Genomic DNA, 17,964 nt, shown 5'->3' on the forward strand with positions numbered 1-17,964 from the left:
AACAAGCTAAAGGAGAATTCTGACCAGTCAGGACTGATGGTAATTAAGATATCAATGTAATTTATTGGAATTACCAGTGCATTGGAATTGAGGGGATGAAGATGCAACATTTATTAGCATGAAAAATAAACAAGGAAAATGGTGAATATACATAAAAAGACCACTCCATTACTTTGTTGTGTAATTACCTATAAATGGGTGTAGCGCAGATGCAGTGTCATTGGGTGAGGGGAGATAATTCACATACAATGTAGCACTTACAATTTTGTCTCTTTTTGGTACATTGCTAATATTGAATTATGAATTATTGCAGTTGATGATGCCAGAGGGATTTTGCGCCTAATTGTAGCCATATGCATGTCATATGTTTTTGATATATTTTCATATACAGGTAGTATATCGCATCTTATTTTAAATGGATTTTCAATTTCGAATATTATATGCTGATAGTCCTTGATATGAGTTATGAATGACACTATATACCTTTTTCTTGTTCATAAGTTTTGCTGAATTATGTCTAGATCAATATTGCCATTTATGGATGCTTGAGTATAATCAATTATAGTTGTGTGATCGGTAATTTCTTAAGACTACACCAGGGTATAGAGTATACTTGATTGTCATTTTGACCGTACCTTTTTGTAAATGCTCAAATTTTCCTATACAATGCTTTTGCATACAATTTTTGAGAGTGGGATTCTCCGAGTGTTCAGGTCTGATGAATTATGTCTTATACCCAGTTATGGTAGCAGTATTTACACTAGCTTGTGTCAAAAGGTCATCCTGTTCAGAATGCTATATTTTACTCCATTTCATACAAGTATATTTACCATTTATAATATTGTAATGTTTGTAAAATTGTATAACGAGTCCTTTTCACCTTTACATCCAATGTCATTGTATCTCCGTACACCCATGATAAAATTGTTTCTCAATTTTACTTTGCGTGGGGGGGATGTTGTGTAATTACCTATAAATGGGTGTAGCGCAGATGCAGTGTCATTGGGTGAGGGGAGATAATTCACATACAATGTAGCACTTACAATTTTGTTTGTAACTCTCCGGGGCACGGAGATAAAAAAAAGGAGAGAGAATAAAAAGATGGAACCGGAGGTGTGGATGTGTTTTCCCTATGTGTATAGATTCGCATAAACTACATTTCTGCACAAACTATATATTTACATCACAACTTTATAGAGGAAAAATATAGCAATGAATAAATAAAATAAAGAATGCAATGTTGAAATACATTAAGTCGGATGTTTTATACTCGTCCGCAAGAAGAAAATTTCAGTTGACATGGCCGTGACAATCCGCAATTTAGTCAGTACCAGCAAACTAACCGTAAATTAATCCATGATTTAGTCAGCACAGTGGTGCTTCCGGTTTAGAATTGTTTTGATTCCACACGTGTTGTAGAAAAACAGGTATGATTTTGATCAACTGTATGTAGTGTCATGATTTTAAAACTGCAGATTATTGAAAGGTCTATGTTTCATAATAAACACACTACTGACGAAACTGTGTACGTTTAAAGAAACTGAATTATACCAGTAACCATCTCAGCGCGTACAGTACAGTAGTAATAATGCAGTTTTTAACCAAAATGACATGTAACAAATATTTATTTAACAGGGTAATTTTCATATCTGTAGTAAATCATGATATCTGATCCATCATAGCAAATCACTGTGTCCATCCAGTCATTAATACATTAATTGTTATAGGACTTTCCACCTAAACGGTAATAATACGGTGCGTTAGGATTTATTATTTATTATCTATCTGCATCGCTGATATGTTGCGGTAAACTGTTCGATGTGTCTACTATTCTGTGTCTAAAGAAATTCCTTTTTATATCCAGTATCTGAATGACTCCTTGTTTAACTAGAAGTGTCCATCTGGAAAAAGTTTTCTGTCATTCTATTATCATAAATATGTTTTACTATTTTAAAAGCATTTATGATATCTCCTCTGATTCTGCAATGTTAAAGTGTTGGGAGATTTAATCTCCTCAAGTGTTCTTCGTACAATAAGTTCTTAAGTCCAGGGATTAGCTTTGTAGCCCTCCTCTGTACCTTCTCGATCAATTCAATATTTGCAACTCAAGATGGGCTCCATACACTTACTGCATACTCAAGATGAGGTTTAACAAAGGCTTTGTACAACAATCCCAACATTGACTCATCAACATAAACAAATGATCTTATTAGTCCAACTATACTTTTTGCCTTATTAACAATGTTATGTATTGTGCTTTGAAATTTAACTCCTCATCGATAGTTACGCCAATATCCTTCTCATGTCTTACATTTTCCTTTACTAATTTAAATGTACCTATGTGTCAAACCCCAGTGTTCATCAATTATTTTTTCAAAGACAAATGCGTTTCAACCTATTTTTGTCAAATTGATAGAATGGAAAAGTTTCCAGTCATCATGATATCATGCATACCATGCCAATTTCTAGACCCATGTCAATCAGTCACTGACTTATCAATGTGACAAATATAGCAAGGTTACTTATGACCTTCCTAGCAGGATCTCTGAAATTGGAAGATTACCCCAATTTTGATCCATACGATCCGCAGACAGGGTTGGGGAGTGAAAATCAGGAAATCTTGCAACAACAGACAAATTTAAATCTAGACACCTCATGGGAGAGAGGAAATGCGTTAAGAACCACTGTAAAATGTCTCTGTGGGGTTAAATCATACACATTCAGTCATATGGCTGTCAGTGATTCGCATATTCCTTTAGTGTTATTGTTTTCCTGTGACAACAATTTTTTCATTACAGACGGCTGATGTGATGTACAGATAGCTTGGGCTGCTTCAGGGAGTTGTACGTCAGGAGAGTGAAGACCATTGCTATGGCAGATACGTCAGAGTTAACAGAAATTTTGGCACAACTGAAACTAACAAGACAGTCTGAATTATCTCAAAAAGACATCTATGTACTAGATCTTGCTGTACAACACAGGTGATTGTTCTTGATATCAGAAAATATCTACAGGGACATGGTTGATTAGTGTCTCCATATTTTACCATGTCTTATTTGATATGTAACCTATCTTGATGTAGCTATACAGTTGCTTAAGCAGTCAGATATTGATATCATTATTTCTTTTCACAAGTAATACACACTTGTTTAAAGTCCTTGAAATATTTTGTTTCAGTGATTCAACAGAAAAACTTCTGGCTGCTACCAGTAGTAACCATACAGTACGACTATTTAACTTTGGCACTGGTACATTAAAGGGTACACAACATGTCACAGGTGAGGATTTTACTGGTACAGGTAATACGATTGTTTTTCCTTCTAGGTCCTAATTGTGATGTCATAATGGGACTGTAAATTCTTACTGGCTTATTGTTGTCTAAATGAAAACTGATAATAATGATGGATAGCTAGAGTCTATGTATGTGACTGTCATCTGCAAGAAACAAAAAATGAGTTTCTCTGTCTACAGGCAGTGGATTCAGTTTGATCTGATGTATGGGGTTAGGGATGTTACATAAAAAACTCTGTGTAAACATTTTGTTGAGTTGCCTCCCCTTGTATATTGTAGCCCATACAGATGTGATATCAGGAATACAGTTTGGGAAAGCAGAGCACCATCTCCTTTATACCTCATCCTTTGATAGGACAATCAAGTAAGTGTGTTAGTGGAAGGAAACACAGATAAGGGTTTGGGATGGATGAGGAGGGGGATACAAGTATTGTCATTTTATTGACTTTTGTTGAACCTTTAGCTAATTGTCCATTCAGTAATGTATATGCATATGACAGTTGTCTACAAATATGCAAAATATTGATATATCAAAATGTTTACAAGACCATGAGTATCAGTAAGTAGGTTGTGAAGGAGGAATGTTACCATCAAGAAATGGAAAATATGCTTATCACACAGAGAGTTTACACCTGTGTTAATTAAGCCTAACTGAATTAATGGTTTGGACAGATTATATTTTGATTATTTCTGTATAAGTCAGAACCATAACAAACACAACTGGTACATTTTTTAATTCCTTACAGATGCTGGGACACTAGGACCAATATGAAGAATCCAATACAGACATTTGAAGGTAGATTTTCTCTGTTAGAGTTGTTATAATGACTGAAAACTTTATTTAGTTCCGTGATAAGCTACTGAATCAGATGGACACTGAACAAAGTCTTTGTCTTAGTAGCCATTCTTATGTGACCTTGGTTTTTGTGAGATTGTTAAACCATGAAACACCAAAACAAAGACTGAAAGTTAATATGTATTAGTGATATGAATTGGAGGGGTTAAGTGTTTAAGTTGATTGAAACTTTAAAATGTTATTATAAACCAGACCATCACCAGGGTCGGAACATGTATTCAAGTGACCAAGTTACAAATATGAATGATCACGAAACAAAGAGATAGAAAAAGTAACACATATATTCTAGTTTACAAGAAAAACAAACCAGATTAAAAGCTGTTCTTTGTTATGGGATCAAAAACCATGAATATTCATGGGATTAATAACTTTGTTTTGTTATAGGTTTGATAACTGCATATGTTGTAGGATTAATAACTGATTTGCTTTTGGATTAATAATTGTGATTTGTTGTGGGATTAATTACTGACACAGGAAAAAACATTTGAAGAGAGACAAAGTTTGTAGATGGTCATCAATAATAATCACATGAGTTAAATGTTTGGTAATTATTTTCAGGTTACGATGAAACAAACAATATTTTCACGAGTTTTGATGTCAACTCTAATGATCGTGTTGTGTGTGCAGGCACAGAGCCTAAGAATAAACATTCTGACACTCACATCATCTTTTGGTGAGTGTAAAACTTTAAATCCTACCATTGGAAATCTTTTTCATTTGGTTATTAGGTTATATTTTAATTACAATAGTATCTGTTTGGTCCCAATCAAGGTTCCATTTCTTACATGATAGTTAATATCTAAAGCTTTTCATGTATGGCTGTTGAGTGACAAAGTGATTTTGGCAGCAGTTCTGTAAGTCATCTATGTGTTGCTATGCATTTACACTATTTGATGAGTGACAAAAATATGAAAGTAAGTGATCGCAAAGTAGTAAATGTAGGCAATATGCATTAAGAAATATAAAATATTCTGTTTGGTTTTTCTTTTGCATGGAAAAGATATTTTAGCATCAGAAAAGATGACATTGGAAAGAACCTACCAGAGTAATTAAGTACATATGTATTAAAACTTTTGGATGCGTTGATGGTTTAGATGAAACTAGGTTTGGATTTGTGATATTTTAAATGATGAAATCTGGTGACTTCTGTAACTGATGACCATGCACTACATCTTCAGATATTTTGTATGAATTAGCCTACACATATTTAAGATGTAGATATTGATGTCTCTCCTGTATTATATCTCATTATCTGTTGTTGAAGGGACAGAAGGCAAGGTAGTCTGATGGGGGCCTACAACGAGTCTCACCAGGACGATATCACACAGGTAATATATACTTATGTTTGTTAGTATTTAGCTGCATTTTTACCCCAGGGAAGATGTTAAACACTGTAAGGAAGCTAGTTAATTTATCTGTGTCCACCTGTTTATTTATACTTTGCCTGTATCTAAATCTACCTTGATTTACCTGTTCCAGGTCTGTTTTCACCCTGAGAATCCTGATTGTTTAGCCACAGGTTCTACAGATGGTCTGGTGTGTGTGTTTGACCTTGGTCAGACAACAGAGGATGATGCCATCAAACTGACCCTCAACTCTGAGTCCTCTGTGGTCAGTACCCTGCTTTATCCTGGTCATACATGTAAAAGTTCAGGACAATTACCAGCAAGTTTTCTCTGCAAACTGAGTCTTCAAAAAATATATTTAAAGAACATGAAGTTACCCCAGTTTTAGAGTTCAGGATTATCACTTACATAAATTGTATCAAACTGAAGATATTTTGAGTGCAAAAGTTTAGAAAATTTGTTTTGATGATTATAAGATTACCATTGTTTGATTAAAATGTAATGGTTGAACGTCACTGTGTTACTTGTAACAGGCAAAAATTGGTTGGTGCGGGGAACAGAAAAAGGACTTGTACTGTCTAACACACATTGATACATTGAATGTCTGGGACACACAGAAGGAGGTATGTATGTATTCATTAGCCGTTCTATTGTCAGCATCTCTGTCACTATCATTATCAACACATAACTGGAATGACGAGTCCATGTTAGATTGAGAAATTACATCCTTAGCTTAAGGAAACTGTCTTTCCTTTTTTGCTTTTTTTTCCCTACGCTTCACTAGAGCCCGTTCATATTTAATGGACCATAGAAAATAGATTGCTCCATTTTGACCTATTTTTTTTAATTTAAGACATTCTCTTTAATACAGGGTGAGGATGTGTTGGAGCTTAAGGATTTGAAGGAAGTTTTAAAGGTAAGGTCTTTTCCTCAGACTGACTGGAATAGCAATGCCACTTATTTTATTCTGAACTTTAGTTTAAACATATACATAAGGATCAGACGCAAGTTATCACTACTTATCAATGTCCTACCATAATACAAGTATACAAATACAAAATGTAGTAATGAACTTGCAATGACCAGTACATAATATATTATATGAGGTATTATAACAGAAAAAGAAACAGAAAATAGAAAAGGGATCCAGAAGTCAAAAAGAAAGGTTTAGGAGTCAACAACTAAGGCAGATGACATTATATATTGACCTGTATTTAGAAAAATCTTTTATCAACAATAAAGTTCTGAACATGCTTAAAAATTACACCATTAGATTTTACAGCTTAAGAACTATCATCATACAAAAGACTTTCATATGTAATATGTGTATGCAATATAAGTGTCTAAACATTGTATTTCTTTTAACATTATATATTGGACAATGGAAAATCAAATGTTCTGAGTCCTCCACATTATGACCACATCGACAGGATGGGTTATCAATTAAATTGCGGCAGTATAAGTCATAATTAAGGCTACTAACATTATTACACTACCGTTCATGTGGAGGTACGATCTCCACCTTAGCTGGTGGAGAGCCCTAGCGTGGAGGGATTGAAAAATTGATTCACCCCACACTCCACCGTGGTGACTCTCCACCGTGGTGACTCTCCACCGTGGTGACACTCCAACGTGGTGACACTCCACCGTGGTGACTCTCCACCGTGGTGACACTCCACCGTGGTGACTCTCCACCGTGGTGACACTCCACCGTGGTGACTCTCCACCGTGGTGACTCTCCACCGTGGTGACACTCCACCGTGGTGACTCTCCACCGTGGTGACACTCCACCGTGGTGACTCTCCACTGTGGTGACTCTCCACCATGACTACACACTCTTTTATGGAGAAGCAAATTATTATGAGTGAGGGATAGTGAGGATATTGATATTGAGGAATATATTCTTCTATATCTCTTCAATCATATACAGACATTTTAGACTTTTTGAAGAGAAGTAAAGACAAAAGTTTGGTGAATTTCCTGAGAGAACATGATAAACAAAACTGCATTTTCTGTACTTCATTGCTTTGAGGATTGACAATTTATTTTTTGAGATTTACATGTAAAGATAGGTAAACCTGTTTACAGCCTTTGTGCTTTATCTGTCGTTGTGCACCGCCCACTATGTGTCATGCGTAAACGTTTTCTTTAAAACCCTACTCCTCTTTCATACCTTGGTGGATTTCAATGATGCACTATTGGGTAATCATTTGTTGAATTCAGAATTTGATTTGATCCTAAGGGGAAATTAGACAATATTTTGCTTCAAAACACTACTCCTTCTTAATGCCTGAGTAGATTTCAACCAAATTACACTTGAAATATTATCAGGGAATGGTCATGATATCAAACATGCATGAAGTGAACCTGAGATTGTCCTGACCAAATCCTTCTTTTTTGGCTTTGCTCCAACGTTACTCATCCAGATCAAAAAGTCTGAACTACTTCTCAAGTTGATATACATCAATAGAAAATAATAGTTGGACTTCAATTTTTTAAGGAAAAGGAAGAGACAATTTGTTGTTATTTTTCAGTCTGATCAAAACTTCAACAAGGTAACCACAGTAGCCATTTTGTAACATGATTGTACAACTGTTTATGAACAGAATCTACCATTTATGAGTCTCTGATCCTTTCAAGGAATGTTCACACTTTGAATTTATCAGATTTGTCAAACCACTATCAGGGAATTCTTTGGTTTGTCCATCCATTCATCAATTATCAGATTACTGTTAAGGACCATGGCCCTTTTGTTTAAGAAAATCTTTGTTGTTCAGTTATTTGCAAAATGTGAACAATCCAGCCTCCTTTTGTTTACGAAAGTCTTTGTTGTTCAGTTATTTGCAAAATGTGAACAATCCAGCCTCCTTTTGTTTATGAAAGTCTTTGTTGTTCAGTTATTTGCAAAATGTGAACAATCCAGCCTCCTTTTGTATAAAAGGTAAATGGAAAATCCTGATAGTGGTTTTGGCTTAAGATCTGGACTACATCTTTGATAAACTAGCTGTTCACCAGAACTGTCGTTCTGTTGCAAACAGGATAAACTAATGTGGATTAAACAGGCTATTTGGTTTATCTATTCATTCTCTTGTGTCCTAGCCTGTCTACTCCTCCACATCCTTTTACACCCAACTCAATGGGTACAATTTATGATAATATACTTGTTTAGAATAATGATTGATGACGCATTACCTTGAGTACTCTTGGCACATTTATCTCCCTTGATGTACACACATTAATACCATGTATTAAAAAATTATGCAACAATTTGACTATCAAACTGGAAACTTTAAGTGAGTCCAAAATGTCTAAATAAAAATGGAAGATACATGTGGTATTTAAGATAATGTAAGAACATTTAAAATAATTGTTTTGCTATACTCTTGGATGCACTATTTCATTTATCATTATTCCTTTGGGGATTGAATCCACTGTAAAATTAGACCTGCCCCGGACTTTGTGGATATAGAGTGATTAGACAGATTCAGATGGATGACAGAGTACATGCAAAAAAACAGAGTAATAAATAACATGTAAGCTTGGGATCTCTTATCATTGTCTTGCATGTGTTCAGTAAAATTGTCTCACTCACAAAGGGGGATAACTTGTGCTGTCTTACTCAGAGACCTAAAGCTCAGTTACCTCCCCTAGGTTGTTGACATCTTAGCATCAGGGAAGGTAGCCAAGTTGTGATGGCAAGCAGGAACAGTCCATTGGGGTGTGCCAAAGTAAAGGAGGTCAGATTAAAATGTGTGCTCAATAAACTGCTGATAAACACTTTCAAGTGTGTTAAATGTTGATAACATTGTTTTCTTTGCAGCTGAAAGTGATTTTTCTCAAAATGCGCCAGGTTCAAGGTCATGAAAACCTTATAAGATTGAACATGAAAGTATTACTTAAGTATAATGTTTGTCAGACACCAGCTGTGGCAGTTTGTTTTATGGTTTTGATTGAAACTGTTGGGAATATATCTTTAATAAATTTGTTCTTCTAACACCACCAGTTGTTAGTCAGTATTACTCCATGACCCTATTATTATGGTTTACCCAAAACTCTTTGTTAGGTTTAATGTTTAGCCTAATTTTGGTCAGATGTGATGCACAGAGCAACATTTGTTTGTTTTAAGGGGTTTTAGATAAATAGAATTACTGATGGCATTTAAGTTATTTGAAACCCAGGGTGAAGATTATTGAGGCTTGCCAAGTGTGTGCAACTTAATAATCTTCCCCTGAGGGTTGAGATCCTCTTATCTCACTTAAAAGGAGTGAATAATATAGTTATTTTACCTAGCTGACTTTCATGTGTAAGTATCCTAATTCTTTGCATTGTGGATGTGACTTCAAAGTATTGAAGGGGAAATCCTCCAATACAACCTTTGCTCCTACACTACTCTCCAACCGTCCAACTGTGGGATGAGACTAACAGAATCTTTCACCTCCTTTAGGATGAGGTAGGGGGATCACAGCTCAAGGAAGAAGTTGTCCAAATTGAAGCTTGCTGAGTGTTTACTTAATTATCTCCCTTGAGGATTGAGATCTACCTAATCTTACCCTACAGGAAATGAATTATAAATTTTTTCTCACCCTATTTTCCTTGTCCAAGTGCATGATGAAGTATATTGTGTGTAAACAAAAACATGTGGATGGCATATGAATATTGATGAGCCTCGGGTGCTTCAGGCATTGTGATTACACAAAATATAATTCTAATGCACATTCCGATAAAACAGCAAATTATGCTCATGATATTTTATATGTTTGTTATATTTCAGTAACAGAAGAACTAGTGTATGAGTGACCTCATAAAAGTAGTTCCACTTTTGAGTCATGTCAGTGAAGTCACTTAGATAGTTTTCAGAATGTGCAAAATGCATGCGTAACTTGTCTCAACCCTAAGGTCAGGAAAAAACATAGATCTACCTGTCCAGGATAGGAGAATAATAGAATCTTTCACTCCATTTTGGGATGAGAAGAGGGATCTCAACCCGAGGGGAACAATGATTAAGTTAGCAAACACCAGGCTTCTCTATATCACCAACAACACCAGGCTTCTCTATATCACCAACAACACCAGGCTTCTCTATATCACCAACAACACCAGGCTTCTCTATATCACCAACAACACCAGACTTCTCTGTATCACCAACAACACCAGGCTTCTCTATATCACCAACAACACCAGGCTTCTCTTTATCACCAACAACACCAGGCTTCTCTATATCACCAACAACACCAGGCTTTTCTATATCACCAACAACACCAGGCTTCTCTTTATCACCAACAACACCAGGCTTCTCTATATCACCAACAACACCAGGCTTCTCTATATCACCAACAACACCAGGCTTCTCTATATCACCAACAACACCAGGCTTCTCTATATCACCAACAACACCAGGCTTCTCTATATCACCAACAACACCAGGCTTCTCTATATCACCAACAACACCAGGCTTCTCTATATCACCAACAACACCAGGCTTCTCTATATCACCAACAACACCAGGCTTCTCTATATCACCAACAACACCAGGCTTCTCTATATCACCAACAACACCAGGCTTTTCTTTATCACCAACAACACCAGGCCTCTCTATATCACCAACAACACCAGGCTTCTCTATATCACCAACAACACCAGGCTTCTCTATATCACCAACAACACCAGGCTTCTCTATATCACCAACAACACCAGGCTTCTCTATATCACCAACAACACCAGGCTTCTCTATATCACCAACAACACCAGGCTTCTCTATATCACCAACAACACCAGGCTTCTCTATATCACCAACAACACCAGGCTTCTCTATATCACCAACAACACCAGGCTTCTCTTTATCACCAACAACACCAGGCTTCTCTATATCACCAACAACACCAGGCTTCTCTATATCACCAACAACACCAGGCTTCTCTTTATCACCAACAACACCAGACTTCTCTATATCACCAACAACAGTGTTAATGATTATGTTTCTCTTACTCTACCGGTCTTCTGAGGTATGTGTTTTTGTTGGCCCAATATTTTGCATCGTTCACATGATGTCACAGATATGAAATGGGAATCCCTCCGTCTCAATCCTGGGTAAGACAAGGACATCTCACACTGTTAAAAGTGTGGATATACCTTACCACGGTAAGAGAAAATGTAGGTCTTGTTACCGGTGAAATGGCCAAATTTCCGCAATGTTAAGCCCCTGATAAGCAGTTGTCAGCCATTTTTTTCTTCTTTTATTTTATAAGGTGTCAAATCAGATTTGTCAAATGAAGTAAATCTATCATTTTTTAATCTTTTAAGGAGCAAGTAATCGTGATTGAAACATATATGGAGATGATTGTATTTCTCAAGTCTTGGTATCAGCAGATCCTTGATAAATTGTTTTAACATGTACGATTAAAAATCTCTCAGATGTGGAGGTAAGGTTGATGTTGGCACCTTGGTGTAGACGTCCATATCCAGTGTTGATTTTGGTGAAAGTTTTGGTGTATTTGTAACTATGTACTAGTATGTGGTAGAGTGGTGACTGAGGAGAAACATTATACAGTGAATAGACCTTCATGGACAAAATGTTTATTTATTCTTTTATTTCGTTGGGAGAAGCCACACAAAAACATTGTATGAGCTAAAGGACCTAAAAAAAACCAAAAAAAACAAAAACAAAAAATACAAAAACAAAAAAAAATACTCCTATAGTATTACAAATTAGAAAGACCTTTGTTAATATAGCTACATGTATAAAAATATTGCTTAAAGCTTTAGGACAAACAGTGGTCAAAGGCTTTCTGTGAAAACATGTATAAAGTAATGACATTCAAAATCTGGTTATTCATTGTTGTTAAAACTAAGAAGGATTGTGTAATAGATCTGCAAGGTGACATGGTACGGATCTGACAGAACCATGAACACTGGGTTTTTATTGAATCAAAGTCGCTTGTGAAATGACAGATCACATGCAGAAAATTCACAGATGGTTTGAATAGAAAACATTGTCATGTGAAAAATAGTTTTTTAAAGAAGTGCAACCTACACAGTATTTAATTGTGAGAACATACAAACAGGGAGGGCTCGAGTTTATAGTTTTGTTTTCTAAAGCCACATACATCTACCATAAATCTCCATTACATGGAAGACTACACAATCTTAAAGAAACCTTTTGATAGTTTGTTCTCTCAGAAGTAGAGACAGAATGGTTCACAGTACTTAAGAAATAATATAAGGCCTAGCATATAGGTGTCATCTGTCACCACATAGGTTAATGACTGACACAAGAGACAAGAAATCATTGAACTTCACCATTAAACCTTGTACACAGAGTTTAAATAAAATTCAAGGATTCTTAAGATCAACTGACTTCAAGCAATTTTTTTTAGTCTAATTTGACAATTGTTTTCAATGTTGAAATTGTCAAAGCAGTTTACTGGTTGTCATGTATATGTAAAATATAAATAGACATAACAGGACCACCCCTGTTATACACCGGACAGGTAAACAGATATATACTAGGTCATCAGAATACTTCTCATCGTGTTAACTGTTTACTGTAATCTTGACTGTAGAATAAAGATCCCTTTCATGTCAGATTTACTGTACAACAACTATAATAGATGTGTGAGGTGACAATTTTCAATAACCTGGATTTCATAAATGATAGACATTGATATACTTTTCTGTATCCAGGGTGTATGAATTTTCCCTCTCTGTCTGTCCATCCGTCTGTCTGATCATCCTTGCATCTGTTGAAGTTTGTCAGTGCTCTAGTGACCTCATTACATGAGGGATTCTCACCAATCTTCACACATTCTTAAAGGATTACAATATCTTGGACAAGTTTCAATCTCAAGGTTGTTGGGTCAAGGTCAATGTCACTGTTACTATTTTAAGAAAACCAGCAGCAGTAATCTTATGGAATCATTCCTTTCTCGGATTTTCATCAAAATTCACACGTTTAAAGCACTAAAATGACTGGGATAAGCATAAGTGTCAAGGGTTTTTGGTTCAGTGTCAAGGTTACCATTACTATCTCTAGAACTCACTCCTGTGTAATTGTTTGTGGGGTCAGTAGGAGACATGCACTCAGTATTCTTGTTTTCCTTATTAATTATGACTAATTAACTTGTCCTGTCATCATGTTGTCCCTGTCACTATATTAACGTAATTCTTTATTTATTTTTTGTTGGGAGGGGGATGGGGGGTGGTTAAGCTGTGAACAGTTTGGCAGATATCAATGAGATTTGGAAAAAAAAATATTGAAGACAAAAGAATTCCCTATTTGTTTGCAAAAGAAAAACAAAACAATTTGCTAACTGTAATACTTGTTTACATGTGTAAAAACACATGTGATTAGAATGTACCAGTACATTAGCTTATGTTTGTTTTCTATAGTGTTTTAGGGTTGTTTGTAATGTATTTGGTGATGATGGGGTTGTACACAACACAATGGGTGAAAGCTATGGCACCACATTGATTTAGAGGTGTCTGAGTGGAGGAGAGATAGGCAATCACGAGGGGTGAGGGGGGCAAGGAAGTACCAATTAGATATAACACATCTATCTTACTCAGAATAAAAACAAAAGCTATATTGGAGAGATTTTTATGTTCTTTCATCACATTTGTTAGAATAATTACATCAATATCAAGATCTACACAAGCTCAAGGCTATATGTATGATCCTTGACGTGGCAGCTGAATGGTGCCAAACCAATGTAAAAAATATTGAAATGGTAGACTATAACATGGTTATTGTTTGTATCATGGCCACAGTGAACTCCCGCGAAATCAATGTTACTGCTGGAGATTTGTTTCAGGTATATGAAGAACCTTGGCATTCAGACTCAACTTTGTGGTATGTGAAGTGGAAGGATTTGTCTTTTATAAATGATCTTTTCTCACAAGCTTAGTCTGCTGGTTGTGTTTCTATCAAGATACCTGATCAGATGAAAATAAAATAAAAAATGGCTTACAATAGAAGATTTTATACGATGATATATATTTATATTCTAGTTAACTTCTCACCTTAAAACAAACAGGTACAAATCAGAAATATATATTTATATTCTAGTTAACTTCTCACCTTAAAACAAACAGGTACAAATCAGAAATATATATTTATGAATCCTGTAGTATGATATGGGAGTGTAATAAGATAATTTGGTTCTACAGTATGAGACAAGTTCAAATTAATGAATCTGTGGTGTGAGATAGGAATTTCAATTAGTTCAATTAGTAAACTTCGTAGCATGATGAAAGTTTAAATGTGGAAATTGTACAATACAGGATTAGAAGAAAGCTTATTCTTAGTTTTGAATCTGTAGTTGCTTCATAATATCATTTACTTCTCATGAATGTTAGCACTATCTGCTGAATTTTCTTTTTTCTCATTAACTGATAATTCAGTAAAAATAGTTTTGTTACTAACAGCTGTATAAGTCATTCTTTGTTCATTTTAAACTGCATGTATTTTTGACAAATCAACAACAATTTCTTTCTCAATGTCTGTGAAAATATTTCCATTTGAATATCCAACAACTGGCTTAAAATCTGCTCTTGTTATGTACCGACTGTGTGTTGGGCAGTAAATGTCAAGAACATTCACACCAACACTTTTATCTGCTGTACCAGCCCAGCCTCCAGAACAAGGCTGCAAACTTTTATCAAAATATTTGTGCTTTTATCAGTGCAGTTTTATGAGAATTGAAGTGTGCTATTTGTTTAAATACCTGGATCATCCCCTTCAAAGGATTTAAAAAAAACTATTCTCGTTTCCTCTTTTCATGCTGTAAGCTTAAAAAATGTATGTTGGAAGACAAATTTTGTTCTTTTAATACTTTTTTTGTTTAAAAGAACTGTAAACCGGAAGAAAAGATATCTTGTATTCAACAGTGCTGCTTTGTGTTAACACAAATGATTGGTGCCAGCATAAAGACTGTATTGGTTAGGTAATACCACTTGTAGGAAGTTATGGAGTTGAAAGGTGCCATAATTTTAACTGTTTAATTTTCATTACAATAGATATACCAAACAAAAGCAACACATCTACCGTCTCCCTCACATCTTCTCTATATTCACATGGTCGGTCAAGAGTATATCCTCAATATATCATAGCAGATTTCAAATAATCAATTTTGTCATCCTCAGCTTTAATACCTGAAGGTCAATGGTATACAAGAGTATTTCTGAAGTTATATGATGTACAGGAGTGGTACTGAAACTCATTGATGTACAGGAGTGGCACTGAAACTCACTGATGTACAGTAGTGGCACTGAAACTCATTGATGTACAGGAGTGGCACTGAAACTCACTGATGTACAGTAGTGGCACTGAAACTCACTGATGTACAGTAGTGGCACTGAAACTCACTGATGTACAGGAGTGGTACTGAAACTCACTGATGTACAGGAGTGGTACTGAAACTCACTGATATACAATAGTAGTACTGAAACTCACTGATGTACAGGAGTGGCACTGAAACTCACTGATGTACAGGAGTGGTACTGAAACTCATTGATGTACAGTAGTAGTACTGAAACTCATTGATGTACAGGAGTGGCACTGAAACTCATTGATGTACAGGAGTGGCACTGAAACTCACTGATACTCAGGAATGATATTGAAGCTCTATAATCTTCATTGCTGATACTTGCGCCCAGTGAAATACATAGTGTTGGATATTGGTTATTGGTGTTGATTGTTATTTGTGTATGACCACAGGAGGTTGTGTTCCCCCTTTCTGTGTTATTCAGTCAACTGTCAACAAAACATTTTTACCTTTCTGTATACATGTATTAATGTCAGCTTTTTTCATTAACACTGATAATAGAATGCTGTATGTTTATATACGTTAACAAATGTTTCAGACTTGAACTGCAATGTGACCTATCCCATCATCTAATGAAAGAAAGGTTTTTCAGTTTGTCATAGTGCCAGATCATGTGATTATAACAACACCAGGCTGACCATTCTGTATAGATATGTTATACAAAATGTTATGGGCAGTTCAGAAAATTTGCAACAGAATGTATGGTTAAATACTGCCAATGTTATTCTACATTTCCAGTTAGGAAATATCCATACTTTATACTCAAGTTAACAATTAATAAATAAAGTGCTATATTGTGTCACTAAAAGGAGTATTTTTCCAACATTTTATATTCTCTAATAACATTTTGATATATGTAATAATTCATCTGTTATGCCAATTTATTATTGATTTAAAGTTAAGAACCAGCCCTTTAAATGAACCAGATCCTGGAGATATGTCCGTGACTATTTATACAAACTACATACTGTGTGTCAGAGAGCAAATTAACAAATAGTTAGTCAACCAAAGGTCGTTCTCAGTCCCTCAGCTGTCCAGCTTATCACTATACCTGATGGAGTAAAAGAAAGGGAAGCAACTCTGGGAGGTCATAATGGCCAAAGGAGTTCAATAAGATCCTTATTGAGTTTAAACTAACAATTGTTGCTCTGTTGTTAACTGGTGTCAACAAGTCTTGTGGTTTGTGATAGCAATGATGACGAAGTAATTCAGATATAGAATATAGGTTTAATTCGGTGAAGTACAAGTGTACTCTATTGTTAAGAGAATGTCCGTGACAGGGCACCATTGTGTACAGCTGATTTTGACCGAATTATATTTTATATCATCTGTTTACACCTGTTGGTATAAACAAACCCATAACTCAAATAATTATTTCCTTAATGGAATATAAATTGAATAACACTTCATCAATGGTAGAGAAACTAGGGGGCCATTTTGGTAAATACTGCACCCAGAAAATAATGAGTAGCTTAACCATAAATAGTAAAATAGAAAATAGATATTGATCTTTTATCTGGGTGATATTGATAGGTATAAATAGGTACCATATCAAGTGTCAGTTAAAGTCCGCCCAGATCAAAACATTTCCTCCGCAAATACTACCATCAATACTATGGTTAAAGAATTGAAAGTATTCTCAAGGAATTTGTCAGATCTGTAATATCGTTTGACATTACAGTCACGACAAGACAAATCAAAATGTTGGTATCCTGACATACCTGTTATTTCCTTGTGAGTCTACCATGTAAACATGTAAAGGGTGATGAGAAACTACTGACCTGTCTTACTTATAATCTCTTGTAGTATCTCGTGGACTATTTACAGGATTATCAATGATAAAAGAAGACTATTTCAGTTTGAATGAATCTGTAATTTCACCTAATTTAGACTCCACCCAATGAACTGTGTATTTGGTGACAAGATTGTCGTCGGATTGGCACTCCTCCCCCATGTCTGTGATCAACGCTTGATAGATACCCCTAATAACCCAAACAGCCGCCCCCCTGCTGTTTGGCGCTGAATTCTTACAGGTCAGGCACCCAGCCAGATCCACTCCATGGGACAGATCACTGAATAAAATATGAATGTACCTTCAGGTTATTTTGAAGACTCACACCTTAGGTTCAACAGTGGAATTTCATTCCTTATT

At 35.5% G+C, this 17,964-nt stretch overlaps 1 protein-coding gene across 1 annotated transcript in view; it reads left to right on the forward strand.

Annotated features, from left to right (window-relative positions):
• The first annotated feature begins 1,394 nt into the window (after window positions 1-1,394).
• LOC132553959 (WD repeat-containing protein 89-like) overlaps window positions 1,395-17,964 on the forward strand; it is a 61,510-nt gene continuing 44,940 nt past the window's right edge. The window contains exons 1-10 of the mRNA XM_060218254.1: window positions 1,395-1,427; window positions 2,799-2,981; window positions 3,178-3,278; window positions 3,571-3,655; window positions 4,038-4,087; window positions 4,706-4,820; window positions 5,412-5,475; window positions 5,627-5,758; window positions 6,027-6,116; window positions 6,365-6,409. Of these exons, the coding sequence (XP_060074237.1) occupies window positions 2,872-2,981; window positions 3,178-3,278; window positions 3,571-3,655; window positions 4,038-4,087; window positions 4,706-4,820; window positions 5,412-5,475; window positions 5,627-5,758; window positions 6,027-6,116; window positions 6,365-6,409 (792 nt within the window). The 5' untranslated portion in view covers window positions 1,395-1,427; window positions 2,799-2,871. The remainder of the gene's footprint in view (window positions 1,428-2,798; window positions 2,982-3,177; window positions 3,279-3,570; window positions 3,656-4,037; window positions 4,088-4,705; window positions 4,821-5,411; window positions 5,476-5,626; window positions 5,759-6,026; window positions 6,117-6,364; window positions 6,410-17,964) is intronic.

Source organism: Ylistrum balloti, unplaced genomic scaffold (genome assembly GCF_031769215.1).
Source record: "Ylistrum balloti isolate Yb309-2 unplaced genomic scaffold, AGI_CSIRO_Ybal_v1 Utg370368, whole genome shotgun sequence".
Lineage (NCBI taxonomy): Eukaryota > Metazoa > Mollusca > Bivalvia > Pectinida > Pectinidae > Ylistrum > Ylistrum balloti.